We start from the raw sequence: 15,184 nt of genomic DNA, 5'->3' as shown, positions 1-15,184 counted from the left end.
CAGACGTGCAATATGTAAAGCGGCCCACATGACGTAGCCGAGAAAACCCGACAAAAGCTGCCAACCAAAGATCGCGCAATATCAAAAACCATTATCGAAAGTGAGACCGAGGCAAAACCCCGAAAATAACAAAAAACTGCTGAGTAGTGCGAACCGTTTTGTAGCGTTTTGAGACCAACATTGGATCCGGATCGTCAACTTTTATGGCCAACGTCGCGAGGATTTGCTAAGTCTGCCCGAAATGGGCCAAGTTTTTTGGTGTCAGTTGGTCAAAGTGCGTGCCGAGCTGTGAACTGTGAACTATTAGTCGTTATCTGTGGAAAAACGCGCGGAAAAGCTTAATATTCTTGAGCAGGTCAGTGATAAAACTGCTCTGGAATTAAGAGGCTAAAGGAATTCTTACAAGAAGGTGAGCTTTTCAAAGGAGACAGTTTGGAAAGTAATAATCTTTGATTATTGACCCAAATAAATTTGCCTACCTAATAAAAGATAAATTTTTTGTAACAAATTATTCTAAGCAAAGAAATGTAGTTTTGTTTAAGGCATAGAGATCATTCATTACATTTCAAGGACTTAGAAACATTGCTTTTATCTCTAAAACTAAAGAAAAATGAAATTTAAAGAATATATATTTGGAATAATTGTTGGGACTAGATTTTATATGATTATGGTTATCTGTTTAAAGACTTTCTAAATGGTATATACAAATGATAAAATAAAAGCAGATGATAGCAGTGAATAAAGGCATTTTATTCACAAATGCTCAAATTATTAAACTATAATGTTGGGTTATAATGGCTGATCTTCAAGGACTCAACCATAACCCTTCGCTTTCAATCAGCCAGGATGAACTGTCAATGGCCTAAGCCCAAACCGGCCTAGTCACCTACCGTTAGGTATTCGCAATTAATGCAGCCAAAGGAAAACGGCTCAAGGTCAGTTGAAACCGATTAACTATAATTATAAAAGCCAAGTGTAGGAGCAAAGGCAGCAGAACAACAGCAACAAGAGTGGCAAATAATGAAAGCCAAAAACCGAAACCAAAAACCCAAGCAGAAGAAGCGGCAACAACACCAACTATTGCATAACAGTAGCCAGCTACAAAGGCAAAGCGAAAAAACAATAAACAAACATGAAACAAACACCAACAAGAAGTTGAAGTAATTATAACAACAATTAAGCAAACGGCGTGCGTTTTTACAGCTAAGCGAAAAGGCAGCCAAGCATTTTGGTGGGCGGAGGGGTAGTCATTGTTTGGGGGGGCGGATCGTACCATTCATTAAATGTAATCCAAGTTTAAACTTGCGCTAAGGCGCAGACTAAAGTCTTAGACAGGTGGGTTCTGCGTGGGCCATAATTAAACCATCGCAACGGGTGACAGTTTTATGGCTTTGACCTTAACGCCAGACAAACGAAGCTAGAAGATGATGTATCTTAAGTTGTCATTGTTCTATAGAATCTACAGGGGAAAAGGTATGGGAGTATTTACAACGGAAGTAACATTATGGTTGATAGGAAGAATGAGATATGACGTAGACACTATCATGTGATCCAATGAAATGATCCCAAGAACATATCATTTATTAAACTAAAATATAATTGGAGCTGAGTTAAGAACATATTAAATTAATTACATTTAAATTAATTTAATTACCAACATTAAGAATTTATCTTTATAAATAGTATTCCCTTTAATATGTTTTTATTTTCTAATATTGGTACGGAATTAACCTGTACCTGTATATCATGCCATTTTCTTTATTCTCTTTAATATACATATACATTTAATAAAACCGTACCTTTCATAATATGTGTAACAAAATCATTACAATATTAGTTAAAACCTTTATTTAAAGATACATTCATTAAATGAGATTAGTAGCATATATCCGACATTATTCCTTTAATGATGTTACTGAAGTAACAAGAATTGGTACATGGAAACCATATAAAAACGACCTCTATCTTTATGATCTGCCATAAATCACGCTAAGGGCATCCCATCAGCGCCAAGATCTTCTAGCCGTGCACATTGGCCACAATTAATTTATGAAGCACAAACTTCCTTCCTGCCAGCACGCATTTGGTGTAACCAAGCAGCGGCGGACAACACTTGAGTGACCACTAGCAAGGTCACCGTGGGGCAGCACCAAGCATGACGATATGATTACGATACCGATCCGCATTCGCATTCGCATTCCGATAATATCGAACGGTCCCCTATGGGACCTGATCTCTATTCTTGCAGCTGCCAGTCGAGTGACGGACATGAAGATGAGCAGATTGCCCAAGCAAAGGCTGCTCCTCAGGCCGGTTGTGCTGATGATGCTGCTGCTGGAGTTGCAGGTAAGGAACAGCACCTTTCACCTCTGCCCGATTGCCCAACGGAGGGGATTGCTCAAGTGGCTGGCCGATGGGAATCTAATCTATTTAACAGTTCTTAGCATGAACTTCCTGATTAGGCCACATGAACCGTAACCAATCGTTGGCCAATAGCCAGTTCAGCCGGTCCGCCTAACGGATATGCTCTGCTCTAATGCAGATTGCGTATCGACCGCGAGCGGAAGAAGCTTTGTCTGGCCAAAATTATGTGGCTTTGTTGCCATTGCCGCTGCTGATGCAGCACTTTTACTCTTGTTGGATTCTTACGCGGGCTCATAAAACCAAAGACTTAAGACACAAACGCGACCGAGTGATTTATGGCATTGCGTATACGCCCCACGCGCCATACGCACTCTTGTAAACGCCACGTTTTTGTTTCGCTTGCAGCATCTCACCAGTGGCTTGGAACAGAGCACGGACTACTCGGTGGTTAGCAAGACGGCGGGTGTGGCCACCACCACTGGGGCACCTCCCACGTTGGTGCCACCACTGCGAATCTTCAAAGGTCGCGTTCAGACCACTACACCGTCTTCGAGAAGCACACGTCCCTTGGCCACTGGATCTGAAGCGCAACAGGAATTGGTGGGAATATCCTCAAAATCATACATTTCTGGACCCACCACACAACCCTCGAAGTTGTCGAAGAGAGCTGGTCTGGCAGGACCCAAGAAATTCCCCAAGGATGTGCGCAATCGCAGCAGCAATGCTGTGGAGCGCAACAAGCTGCAGCATGAGGTGGTGAGTTTGGATTGCATACTTTATAGAATCTTTAAAATGTGCTGAATCTTAAAAAAGCCCGATCATGTGCCCGACTCCTCTGGCTATATACCCCATCGTATTGGCCATCCGGTGCATTTGGATTATGGACCCACGGGAGTGGACTCCAGTGGGGCTCCCACAGGCAGCGGAGGATATCACGCGGGGCCCTATGAAAACAACAAGTGGCAGGAGGAGTACTGGGATCAGGAATATGCAGGGAATCCGCATCAGCATAATGGAACCAGGGTTCAGCGTAAGAACTTTAAATTTTTTGGAAAAACTAGGAATAAACCTATTCTAAATATAATCACAGATATCGAAGCGGAGTGCCAGGATGACTACATGAAAATACGGATTGGTTTCAATGGCTCCTTCAGTGGTTTGCTGTATTCAGCTGGGTATGCCTACGATCCGGATTGCATGTACATCAATGGGTCTGGTAGAGATTACTACGAGTTTTACATTCAGCTAAATCGATGTGGAACCCTGGGCAAAAACTCCCTGCAAGAAGAAAGTCGCAAGAACCCCACAGTGCGTATGATTAATATAAAAATTGATCTTAAGATTTTAAGGGATTTTTATCTATTTCAGAACTTTATGTGGAACACGGTAACAGTTCAGTATAACCCACTTATCGAAGAGGAGTATGATGAGCACTTCAAGGTCACCTGCGAGTACGGCTATGATTTCTGGAAAACAGTGACTTTTCCCTTCCTAGATGTGGAGTAAGTATATGGGAATGGGTGTTATAGATTTAGTTATTTATATTTATCTTCAGGGTGGCTACTGGCAACCCAGTGGTGTTCACCTTGAGTCCCCCCGAGTGCTATATGGAGATCCAGAACGGCTATGGCATTGGAGGTCCACGAGTGACGGGTCCAGTGCGTGTGGGCGATCCCCTGACCTTGATCATCTACATGAGGAGCAAATATGGTAAATGCATTTAGTCTTAACATCTTAAGTGAGCTATTAAAAACGATCTCGCGATCCGCAGACGGCTTCGACATAGTGGTCAACGATTGTTTTGCCCACAATGGCGCCAACAAGCGGATACAGCTCATCGATCAGCACGGCTGTCCGGTGGATGACAAGCTCATCTCACGCTTCAGGGGCTCCTGGTCGGATTCGGGGGTGTACGAGACCCAGGTGTATGCTTACATGAAGACCTTCAGGTTCACTGGATCGCCGGCGCTTTATATCGAGTGCGATGTGCGCATGTGCCACGGGCGGTGTCCAGTAAGTTAAACATTTAGTTGACAAAAGAACATAAACCACTAATTTAGAATACTACTAAAATTTTTTAGTTTTAATAATTATGTATATTAATTATTTTTTTTGTTTTTTTTTTCCCAGAGCCAGCCATGTCACTGGAGAAATCTAAAGGCGGTGACCAAGCGAGATACTTCCAACATGACAGCCACAAATATCTCCATGCCTCCATTGTCCTCTGATGGCGAGGGACTAACCACGGAGAATCCACCTGCCAATTCCCTTTCTGAGAATGTGAATCTCTTCCAATCGCTGCGGGTTCTACAAGAGGGCGAAACTGATGGGGACGATGTGTACGCCCATCGACAGACGAAACCCTTGTCGCCACACCAAACCTGCCTGAAGACCTCCACATTTTCGGCGCTAACCGCTGGTTGTTCGGCGGTCTTATGCGTACTTACTGTAACTCTGTTCATTGCCTGTTCGAGACTAAAGCGTCGCAAGGAGTCCTCACTGTACGACTCCTACATAGCACACAAGGGACAAATCGATTGAAGAAGCGCAAAGTGGCCAACATGTTGGCCTTGTTCTGAGCACATTGTGTATATAGCTTATGGCCCACGAAATTTTGTTTTAGTTAGAGCTAAGTTTGCTGTAGTATTTTTTTAGGTTCTGCGTGCTAGATTTAAGCTTTGATTTGGCCAACTATGATCGTGGGTGGACAGGAGAGGAGCATTCGCGGTTTAAAAAATTTTAACATTTTTTTCTACGTTTCTTAATAAATAAAATATTTAAAAGAGATGTTTTGAAAGGATATTCTTTTTGTTTTATTCATTTGTCTCGCAAATTAAATGTAATGATTACTTTCCCAAAATAAACAAGCCCAAGATTGAACCAACTTATAGTTTTCGGAAGGATTAGGAGTTAAGGAAAGGAACCTTGTTATATTGTGTCCTTTTCCAATATTTAATTTAATAATTTAATCTACCCTCGTTCTTAAATAGTATTATTTACGGCACGTCTAATACTTATTTTACTTACACGTCTCTTTGATCCCCCACAAAGTGTTGCCTACTTATGGGCTGCAGTACAAACTTTCGGTAACTGGTATTTGAAAAACATTTTTCTTGCTTTTAGGCTCCGCTTTAAAACCGCTTTGATTTGTTCCAATCGCGATGTAACTGTGGCCTTTGGAGGCGGGTTTTTGAGTTACTGTTTATGCCGCCCCATGGGGCAGGCATAAGGAAGTCGAAGGTGACTCGTGCCACCTGTAGCACTTCCTCATGGGACCGGCTTTGTCCTCAGCCATTGACACGTCCATTTTCGGCGCTTTTGAGAGCTTGTCACCGTAGAGCCATCGAGATTTATGTGTTTTGACTGCTTTTTTGTCGGTCGTGCGCCTAGCCGCATGATTTTCGCTTGTTGTTGCCTCGAAGACGCTGGGTTTGACACAAATTTTCGACTGCGGCGCGCCGCAAAACATTGCCAAAAAGTGTTAATATGGTTGAGGACTTTTAATATTGCAAAACAACCGCCAGTGCAACAGCAACTGCTATGCATTTTAGCATCAGCCGCAGAAGCACACTGCTAATTGTGCAATTTTCGATGGCCTGCTCATTTCGCCTCTATTATTGTTTTGGCAAACGCTCTTCGCCTGTTCTTGGGTGTAAAAATTAACACGGAATCGGCCAGAAAGAGCCAACGGCTAATTAATTTATTTGACTCTGCGAAAACAAACAAAAGAATCTCGACACAAACAATCCAAATATGTTTATGATATCACATTACACTTATGCGCAGAATGGCGGTTTTTTTCTCACACAGTTTTGCATACAATGATTGTTGGCTGCGGATTTTTTGCTCATTTATGATTAATGACAGTTTAAGAAGCTAGTGAGCAAAACACACTAATTGAATCATAAGGTGGAAGTGGCACTCTACAAATTTTAAAATGCCTCGACATGCCTTCTCTCTAATATTTCTTTGCATAGCGACCCCGCCCAGTGGGTTTTTAGGTGATTTCTCCACCTTTTCTAGGCCATCTCGAGCACGTAGATCGCTGCGGCTAACTACGGCCAAAGAGGCGACCTTGAGCAAAGTGTTTCAATTGAATGCAGCGAAATGATTAACTAAAAATTTATGAAGATACAGAAATTAATTTGATGTAATTTGCGTTGGCGTCGGCTGCTGCCATTGATTTTATCGCTCTCCAGCGGGCGAGGGGATAGCTTGCCTCCAACTGCTGGTGACACCAAAATGGCACCCAAATTGCGCCAACCGAGCCACACAAAGGCTTCAAAGTTGTGCTTTTTATGCGCTTTGGAGGCGACCTTAGAGTTTTTGCCTTCGCTACTGCTGGTGCTATGGCTTTTGCCCAGCGAAGCCGCGTGTCTCATAACTTGCACGTTCGTGGCCTGAGTTTTTCGTCTTTCGTTGCATTGTATTGCGCTGTCATGCGCACATGAAAGTCATCATCAGCCGCAGCTAGCCAAAGAAACGCCGAGGAAAAACCACACGGAAAAAAGCGATCGTTTTTCACTACAAGTTATCAGGTCAAAATGTATCATTATAAATTATGAGAAGTGTTATAAAATAAAAATTCTTTTTGTATTATTCCTTTTATTTTATTTGATAAATTTATGTACTTATCTAAGCTTTTAATTTTACTTTCGTTGATACAGCATTTTTTGTAGTGCATGGCAGGCAACTTCAGTAACTCTGTTAAAATCAGTAATGTAAAAATATGCTTTCATTACCAAACGTCTAGCTCAACGTATACCACACATGGCATGTATAATGTTTTCCTTTGGGCAACTCATCGTTGTCTCTCTTTTTGTAAGTTTTCCCTGTGCAGAGAATCTTTAAACTCTTTAGATTTTTCATTGATACTTTTTTCCACAGCCTCAGTAGATTAAATAAATTGAGCAGCTATCAATCAATTCACGGAAGCTTACAAGCCACCAGCCATTTGGCAATATAATTCAAAATGTAATTAAAGGGTGAGACAAGTGCTGACGGCTGAATGAGAGTTGGAAACCGAAAAGGTTAAAATTATTGGCTTACCATGAAAGAGCCAGAGAAGAATGGGCCTGCATTATCAGATAGCTGGAACAAATTCAGACCAGAAATGGGCACTTGAAGCCATTGAAATTGTAAGCTTTCGGTAAACCTCAACATTTTAGGGAACATTATTTAAATCATTTAGGCGCCATGAGGAACTGCGCTTAGCTAATGACACCCACCGGCGATTAAGAGGAAAAAACTATGAAATAACGAATTAAATGCCACGCCCACTTGACCTTTTGAGGCGTTGCCTTTGTTCGTTGTTTTTTTGTTGTTGCTCGCTTAATTTATAAGCCCGAGTGTTGTGTCATAATTAAACATTTTTATAACACAAAAAGCGAGATTATCAGGTAGCGGAAGCATTCTTCCATTTACTTTTTGCAATCACTGTGGTGGAAACTTTTTTTGGTGGGGGACGGCAACTCTGGAGGCCAAGCACATGTAAACAAAAATTCTCAACAGCTGATAAGGCCAACTGCTTTTGTTTACAAACTAAAGATTAGCCGAAGGGTGGGTTTCGGAAAAACACCTCTTGATAAGAGAGAGCTTTCCCAATTTCCCTCTCAGTTATCCGGGTTTTTCGCGCCTGCGCTTCGCCCATTTTTACAGATTTGGCTGCTGCGCTCTAGAAAGTCAGAATCCCATTGATTTTATCCAGAATCCCGAAGTAGAGTTCTTAATCCGCACCCAAACTGACGGCTCCAGCTCAAGACGAAAAGTTCGGAAAGAAAATTACTTAAATTCTGGTGAAAATTGAGCAAAAAATTGAAAAATAAATATAAGCAATCAAGAAAAGCTTGATCCAAGGTGAAGTGTGCTGTTTTGAAGATGTTTGCCTGGATAAAGGCTGAAATTTTTGTGTCTACAGTTTTTGGGGCGTGGGCCCAGCCAACCCGATACTCCAAATTAGCCATGTCCCTGGAGTAAGTGAAAAAAGTGGAAAAATCATGGAGTCTTCCAGCAAATCCTGGCTGCTGTGCAGCATCCTCCTGATCCTGGCCGTTTCCTTGGGTACGTACTTTGGGCTGCGAAGGGAAGGACTGGGACACTGCCCCGCCCCTTTCGGGCTGCGGCGGTTATGTAATAAAGAAGTAAAAAACCCGAGAGGAGGCCCTAACAACTTTGTTAACTTTGCTAACCGTTTCTTAGTCCCCGCTACAAAAAAAAAAAAACAAAAAAGCAAAACTATCTCTCTATTTCTCTTCTCCTAGCTAGCTTACGATTTTACAGCAATGATTTGATTTTTTTCTTAAATTTACGCTTTGCGCTGGCAGCGCCGCCTTAACAAGTTCTCCAAGCTCTCATCGCCAACCACCAAGAACCAAGAACCAACTACCACCGGCCCTTCAGCTCCTGGCATCCAACGTTTTGTGTATATAGCTTAGCCACACTACCCCCCAAATGAACAACAACAACAACAGTACTGGGATGTATATCCAGTAGATATATCTACAGTAGACCAGCAACAACCAGAACAACCGCCACACAAATCTCAACTTGCGATTGCCCGATGAAAATGAGACTTGGAGAATCTGCCAAAGCGTCGCTGCTGCAGCGCTGCAATCGAAAAAAAAAACCGAAATTATAACCGTATCACAACTGCGCTAGTCATCAACTCTTTGTAAACTTTATAAATATATATTCCGTAATCTCAAGTAGAACTCCTCATAGCACACCCCGCACTCAGTCCAGTGCCGCCCACAGACTAGATCTTCTGGCGTAGCTATATCTTCTTTCTCCATATAGACTCACTTAACCTTAGCTTAGCTCTAGCTATCTCTTTTGCTCTCGCTCTTGCTCTCTGTCTCTTTCGCTCCCGCTCTACGACTCTCTTCAATCCAATGCTCGACAACTGTAAACTTCTGTACCCGAACCAAACTATCAAACTATACTTCCAGTACACCTGCATACTCGTCTTACTCTATGAATATTTTACTCATATATATATTTCCCCAGCTATAATCGCTTTTGTAATTAAACCTTTCTCCAGAGTCCCCTCTGCATCTCTCTCGCTCGCTCTCTCTCTCTCTCTATTTGGCTCTCTATCTCTCTGTCTCTGTCCATCCCCGAAAATAAAAAAATTCCCTGACTGTGTATCTACGAAAAGCGTGGTAGCCAAGGTCCTTGAGGGACCCGCAGGATGGGTGGTGGCGTACTAGATCCCGACCGACCACCGCAACCGAAATGAACAGCAACCGAAAAGAAACAGAAAATGCAAATCATACGAAAATGCAATGAACTGAACCAACATACACATAAATATACGTGTATATAAAGATTTCTGTATCAACTGCCGAATCTTAATTCATACTCCTTCTCTTCTGAGCAGTCCAAGAAGTAACGAAAAGAAAAGCAAATAGAAATTGTAGTCGAAATTCGCATAGACAGAACCCCCCATGCAGGCTTAGAGTTATATTTGCTATATAAGAAAAAGCAAACATTAGTACATTGACTCACCCGCATACAAGCAAACCGACACTCACTCACACAGAGACATTCGCTTAGTATCATCATCATATATACCCACCCCAAAAATCATACCATTCACCTAGCGTAAAGTGCAACTCCAAAAAAACGAGATTCTAAAGTCACGCACCCACACTGTAGCAGGAGTTGGTGCTCCATATATGAGACCACACGCACACATTCGAAAGACAAGGATAACCCGGTCACACACACATGCAGCGAAGAGTATGGGCCCCAGCATCCCTGAGCTTTTCACGCTCTCTTCCCTCCACTCTCTCTGGCTCTCTCCCTCTCCCGAAGGACACCGCGTGGAGCTTTTCCGGATAAAGTTCGCTCAGCTGTCAAACAGAAAGGAAAACAACTGTAACTGGGGACTATAGCCATCTCAGTCCCTCGTAGAGAATATAGAGGAGAATAAACTCCCGTTAGGTTCCTAGAACGCCCCTGGTTGGGCGCCACTTAAAATGTTGCACTTTGTTAAGCACAAGTAATCGAATAGCTAGCTCCATAGCCTTGATACCTTAGTACTTTTTGAGCCAGGACTCTGCTCTAGGACTGTAAGAACCACGAGGCACTCGCATTAAACCATCCACCATGTGGGGGGTGGGGGTCCCAAGGACCGCTTCCCCTGCCCATAGTTCTTGTTTAATGGAAGTGCCTCCCATGCGGCGTATACTCAACGTAGGCCAGAACAACAGGAACAACATCAACAGTGCCACTAGCACACCACCACCACAACAGACACCCACCTGCACCACCCACAAATAATAATACTGCCACAGATAATTAAACCAGAATCGAGCGGTTCTCATGTGTCGTCCATTTTTGTTTTACTTTCCCAATCAAAATTCCAAAGTGATGCTGAAGTTTAAGACGAAGAATCGGTTTATAAAGTCTGAAAATGCCTCTGTCCTATCTGTCTATCTCTCTCAGTCTCTCTCTTTCACTCTTTCTCTCTCTCTCTGTCTCTGTCTCGCTCTGTCTCTGTCTAACTCTATCTGTCTATAAGCTAAATCATCCCAAGAGCCCATTCAAAATAAAATCTAAAAGAAGAACAACAAGAAAAACTTAAACAAAGAATACAACAACTTTGCTCATCCGTTCGTTTCTTTGTTTCTCTGTATTTTCTTTCATTACTTTCGCTTTGGAACCAACCCCATGTGTTGTTCGTGTGCCCACCATTATGTTCTGATTAAACCCATACATCCCGATCCCAAATCCCCGAATGTTTGTGTACTCTCTTCCGTTCTTTGCGTTCGCTTCCGTTTCCGTATTCCGTTGTGTTTTTTAGTCAGTGCATCCGAAGATGAAGAGCGCTTGGTGCGTGACCTCTTTCGAGGCTACAATAAACTCATACGACCCGTACAGAATATGACACAAAAAGTTGGAGTAAGATTTGGTTTGGCGTTCGTACAGCTAATCAATGTCGTAAGTGTTCTCAAAATCAATTTGTCAAACAAAAACCAAATGAATAATAACAATAAGACTATGCTAATAAAAGAAAATCAAGAATCATAACTAACATTCGTAGAGTGTAAATGTGTTTTCGAGTTCTGTTCCTAACAAATTCTTCAGTTTCGTTGCTGTCATAATCGTCCATCTGAAAAAAGCAAACAAACAACTACACACACACACGCCCATCAACAGTCAGCGACACCCACACACAGATACACGCACACACATGCACTGGCTGCTCCCTCGACCACGCCCCCTCCCGGTCGGAGAGGGGGGCGGGAGGAGGGGCGCATCCAAAGTTTTCAGTTTCGGTTATGCTTTGTAAATAATTACGTACACGTTGTCTTGACTTTGTATGTTTGTAGTGAACTTGATGCTAGTAAATCAAATACAAAATACAAATACTAACCCTAAACAATTAAGATTAAACAAGCAAAACAAACTAACCAACTAACTAACTAACTAACTAAAGTAAAGCCACATGCGAAATAATGTCTTAACTACCTTCCCACCCGCTCTCTCTCGATTTCTCGATTGTGTACGCCAAAAATTCGACTCGATTTCGATTCGTTTCGAATCTCAATTGCAAATCGTTCCCGAACTCCGTACTTCGTACCGTTCTCTCACACCACCAACCAACCAAACCAATTAAACCACCAACCAACCAACCAACCACCAAACCACCACCATCTGATCACAATCAAAAAACGAATTCCCGAAAAAACCGAAAATCGAAACCGATCAAGAATGAGAAAAATCAAATTATGAAATCAAACGTTTGGTTACGTTTGGTTTGGTACGACTACCAGCTGCAGTGGGATGAGGCCGACTACGGCGGCATCGGGGTTTTGCGTCTGCCCCCCGACAAGGTTTGGAAGCCGGACATAGTGCTCTTCAATAAGTGAGTAAATGGCCATTTTCTAGCTAACCCATCAACTCCAAAACTCTGTACACTTGAATAAAAACAAAAAATATAGAAACCGTAGGCAAAAGTCGGAGCTTTCCTCGTAATATTCCATATGATACCATATAGTAATGCCACACTTTTCCGCCTGCAGTGCCGATGGCAACTACGAGGTGCGCTACAAGTCCAACGTGCTGATCTATCCAACGGGAGAGGTTCTCTGGGTTCCCCCGGCCATTTACCAGAGCTCCTGCACCATCGATGTCACCTACTTCCCCTTCGATCAGCAGACCTGCATCATGAAGTTCGGTTCGTGGACCTTCAATGGGGATCAGGTGTCCCTGGCCCTGTACAACAACAAGAACTTTGTGGATCTATCGGATTACTGGAAGTCGGGCACCTGGGACATCATAGAGGTGCCTGCCTATCTGAACGTCTACGAGGGCGACAGCAACCATCCCACGGAAACGGACATCACTTTCTACATCATCATCCGGCGGAAGACTCTCTTCTACACTGTGAACTTGATTCTGCCCACTGTGCTCATTTCGTTCCTCTGCGTTTTGGTATTTTACCTGCCAGCGGAGGCCGGCGAAAAGGTAAGACAAAGATCATCGATCGATGATCGAACCTCGGTTATAGAGTGTATGATCTGACAAGGGTGGGATTACACTTAAATAAGCCTTAAATATTAGTAATCTGCCTAGGGTGTGTCATACCACCTAATTTAGTATTTAATTAATGAAGGAAGACGCGTCATTAATAACAATAATTAACTAAACTTCCACATCTGGTTTTTAATTTGACTAATTCGAAAACACAAGTTTGATAAGGTCTAATTCGATACGCCTCTGCGGTTAATATATTCATGTATATTAAAAAAAAATAATAATCTAGTAATGATGATATAGGTTTCTTTGGAATTTAATTTAAAGATAAAATGCGTATTAAAAGAAGCACTTGCTTGGAGTAAAGAATTATAGCTTTCGGAGAGGAAACTAATATTTGTTTTTATACTAACCGTTGAGGTGACGTCTTTTCCCTCAGTGTGTGGATCTATTGATTGGGTTATAGGTGGGGTCATGGCTTTTACCTGGTCGGTTAATAACGATTCGTGTCCCCAGGTTACGCTCGGAATTAGCATTTTGCTGTCACTGGTTGTGTTCCTGCTGCTGGTGTCGAAGATTCTGCCGCCGACGTCGCTGGTGCTGCCGCTGATCGCCAAGTATCTGCTGTTCACCTTCATCATGAACACGGTGTCCATCCTGGTGACCGTGATCATCATTAACTGGAACTTCCGGGGGCCGCGCACCCACCGCATGCCCATGTACATCCGCTCCATCTTCCTGCACTACCTGCCCGCCTTCCTCTTCATGAAGCGCCCCCGGAAGACCCGTCTGCGCTGGATGATGGAGATGCCCGGCATGAGCATGCCCGCCCATCCCCATCCCTCCTACGGCTCGCCGGCCGAGCTGCCCAAGCATATCAGCGCCATCGGGGGCAAGCAGTCCAAGATGGAGGTCATGGAGCTGTCCGACCTGCACCACCCCAACTGCAAGATCAACCGCAAGGTCAACAGCGGCGGGGAGCTGGGCCTGGGCGACGGGTGTCGCCGGGAGAGCGAGTCCTCCGACTCCATTCTGCTCTCGCCGGAGGCCAGCAAGGCCACCGAGGCCGTGGAGTTCATCGCCGAGCACTTGCGGAATGAGGATCTCTATATTCAGGTGCGATGGACATCTTGGAAAACCAAAATATTAGAAGAGATCATTTGCTATTTCATTTCGTTTTTATAAACAGTCTTCTGTAAAATGTTGTTAATCAAACTGCCATTTAAAATATGTTTTTATAATTATATTAAAATACTTTAAAACGGTCCTTTTATATTTAATAATAAAATACTATTTTCAGGAATAGATATTAGCTCAAATAACTTTAAACAAATTACAAATTTAACTAAAATTTTTATCTTTTACCTTGTGCTAATCCATGCACTCCTCAGACCCGCGAAGACTGGAAGTACGTGGCCATGGTGATCGATCGCTTGCAGCTGTACATCTTCTTCATTGTGACCACGGCCGGAACGGTGGGCATTCTGATGGATGCCCCGCATATTTTCGAGTACGTGGATCAGGACCGCATCATCGAGATTTACAGGGGAAAGTAAGCTAGTGAGGACTTGGAGCAGCCGGGGGCTGATTGAAATGGTTAACAGCATTGCAAACGCAACAATAATAAGCAAACGAGATATTGAGACATTGAGGAGAACAACAATGAAAAATTGCCACAATTAATGCGGATTTTTAGATTTTAATAATTGGAGAACACTAAACGATACTTGCTTGAGCAGCATTAACACCTAAAATAACTAACTAATATTAACTCTTTTTGGTAAACACACGAATTGGAACACTGAGAACACACACACTAAACAGTCGTCAAGTAGAACGAATAAGCAAATACATCATAATTCACCAGCAGCAACAAATGTTAAACAGATAAATCAAAACAACAACCTAGTGGAATTGTGAGTAAATTTATAATTTTTAAAACGAACTTAGCTAATATAGACATATAGAATGAAGTTTAGTTTAAGAGCAATAAATAAATCCCCAAAAAACTTTGTTATGTTGTGCCAAAAAACTTAATCATAAGTAATCGCAGTTTTACGCATAAGATTTAAGAATGGAAACACCCCGAATCAATTTGTAAATGCTTCTCAATCGATCGCAGCTAGCATAACGATCCTCTTAGTCGGAGGCTCCGTGGAATCGTAGATCCAAGAGGCATGGAGCCAACATGAAACCAATAAAAATGCAAAGTTAATTAAAAATCCGTCTATTAATTTCCATAGCCGCATCGCGCATACGCCGCGTGTTACGCGCTTGGTCACTTGGTTTATTAACTAATTGATATGGGCATAATATTTTCTTTTATTGGCCGACTGGA

The 15,184-nt window shown here is 42.6% G+C and overlaps 2 protein-coding genes across 3 annotated transcripts; both read left to right on the top strand.

Moving 5' to 3' along the window:
- Window positions 1-2,268: 2,268 nt before the first annotated feature.
- Window positions 2,269-4,905, top strand: LOC108034601 (uncharacterized). Its single transcript, XM_017109534.2, has 8 exons — window positions 2,269-2,346; window positions 2,770-3,120; window positions 3,178-3,394; window positions 3,455-3,672; window positions 3,733-3,866; window positions 3,920-4,074; window positions 4,136-4,377; window positions 4,495-4,905. The coding sequence occupies exons 1-8, from the start codon at window positions 2,269-2,271 to the stop codon at window positions 4,903-4,905; spliced, it is 1,806 nt and encodes a 601-aa protein (XP_016965023.1).
- Window positions 4,906-8,063: 3,158 nt separating this feature from the next.
- On the top strand, window positions 8,064-15,068 carry LOC108035099 (acetylcholine receptor subunit beta-like 1). 2 transcript variants are annotated; one of them, XM_017110525.3, is made up of 7 exons: window positions 8,064-8,220; window positions 8,282-8,424; window positions 11,171-11,307; window positions 12,081-12,235; window positions 12,393-12,837; window positions 13,363-13,962; window positions 14,238-15,068. In XM_017110525.3, exons 2-7 carry the CDS (start codon window positions 8,361-8,363, stop codon window positions 14,400-14,402), a joined length of 1,566 nt encoding a protein of 521 aa, XP_016966014.1. In that variant the 5' UTR covers window positions 8,064-8,220; window positions 8,282-8,360; the 3' UTR covers window positions 14,403-15,068. The 2 variants fall into 2 exon arrangements, with proteins under 2 accessions (XP_016966014.1, XP_050742630.1); XM_050886673.1 differs by lacking the exons at window positions 8,064-8,220; window positions 8,282-8,424 and having other exon boundaries at window positions 10,724-11,307.
- Window positions 15,069-15,184: the final 116 nt, after the last annotated feature.

Source organism: Drosophila biarmipes, chromosome 3L, assembly GCF_025231255.1.
Source record: "Drosophila biarmipes strain raj3 chromosome 3L, RU_DBia_V1.1, whole genome shotgun sequence".
Classification (NCBI taxonomy): domain Eukaryota; kingdom Metazoa; phylum Arthropoda; class Insecta; order Diptera; family Drosophilidae; genus Drosophila; species Drosophila biarmipes.
Note: the sequence above shows the minus strand (reverse complement) of the source record. Positions and strands in the feature narration are given on the sequence as shown.

Excerpts from the sequence above, each read along its gene's own strand:
- LOC108034601 (XM_017109534.2), top strand. The coding sequence starts at position 2,269 with ATGAAGATGAGCAGATTGCCCAAGCAAAGGCTGCTCCTCAGGCCGGTT. Across the intron at positions 3,395-3,454 it reads TAATGGAACCAGGGTTCAGC|ATATCGAAGCGGAGTGCCAG; the intron begins GTAAGAACTTTA and ends ATATAATCACAG. Across the intron at positions 3,673-3,732 it reads AAAGTCGCAAGAACCCCACA|AACTTTATGTGGAACACGGT; the intron begins GTGCGTATGATT and ends TATCTATTTCAG.
- LOC108035099 (XM_050886673.1), top strand. The coding sequence starts at position 11,038 with ATGTGTTGTTCGTGTGCCCACCATTATGTTCTGATTAAACCCATACAT. Across the intron at positions 11,308-12,080 it reads TCGTACAGCTAATCAATGTC|AATGAGAAAAATCAAATTAT; the intron begins GTAAGTGTTCTC and ends AAACCGATCAAG. Across the intron at positions 12,838-13,362 it reads CAGCGGAGGCCGGCGAAAAG|GTTACGCTCGGAATTAGCAT; the intron begins GTAAGACAAAGA and ends TCGTGTCCCCAG.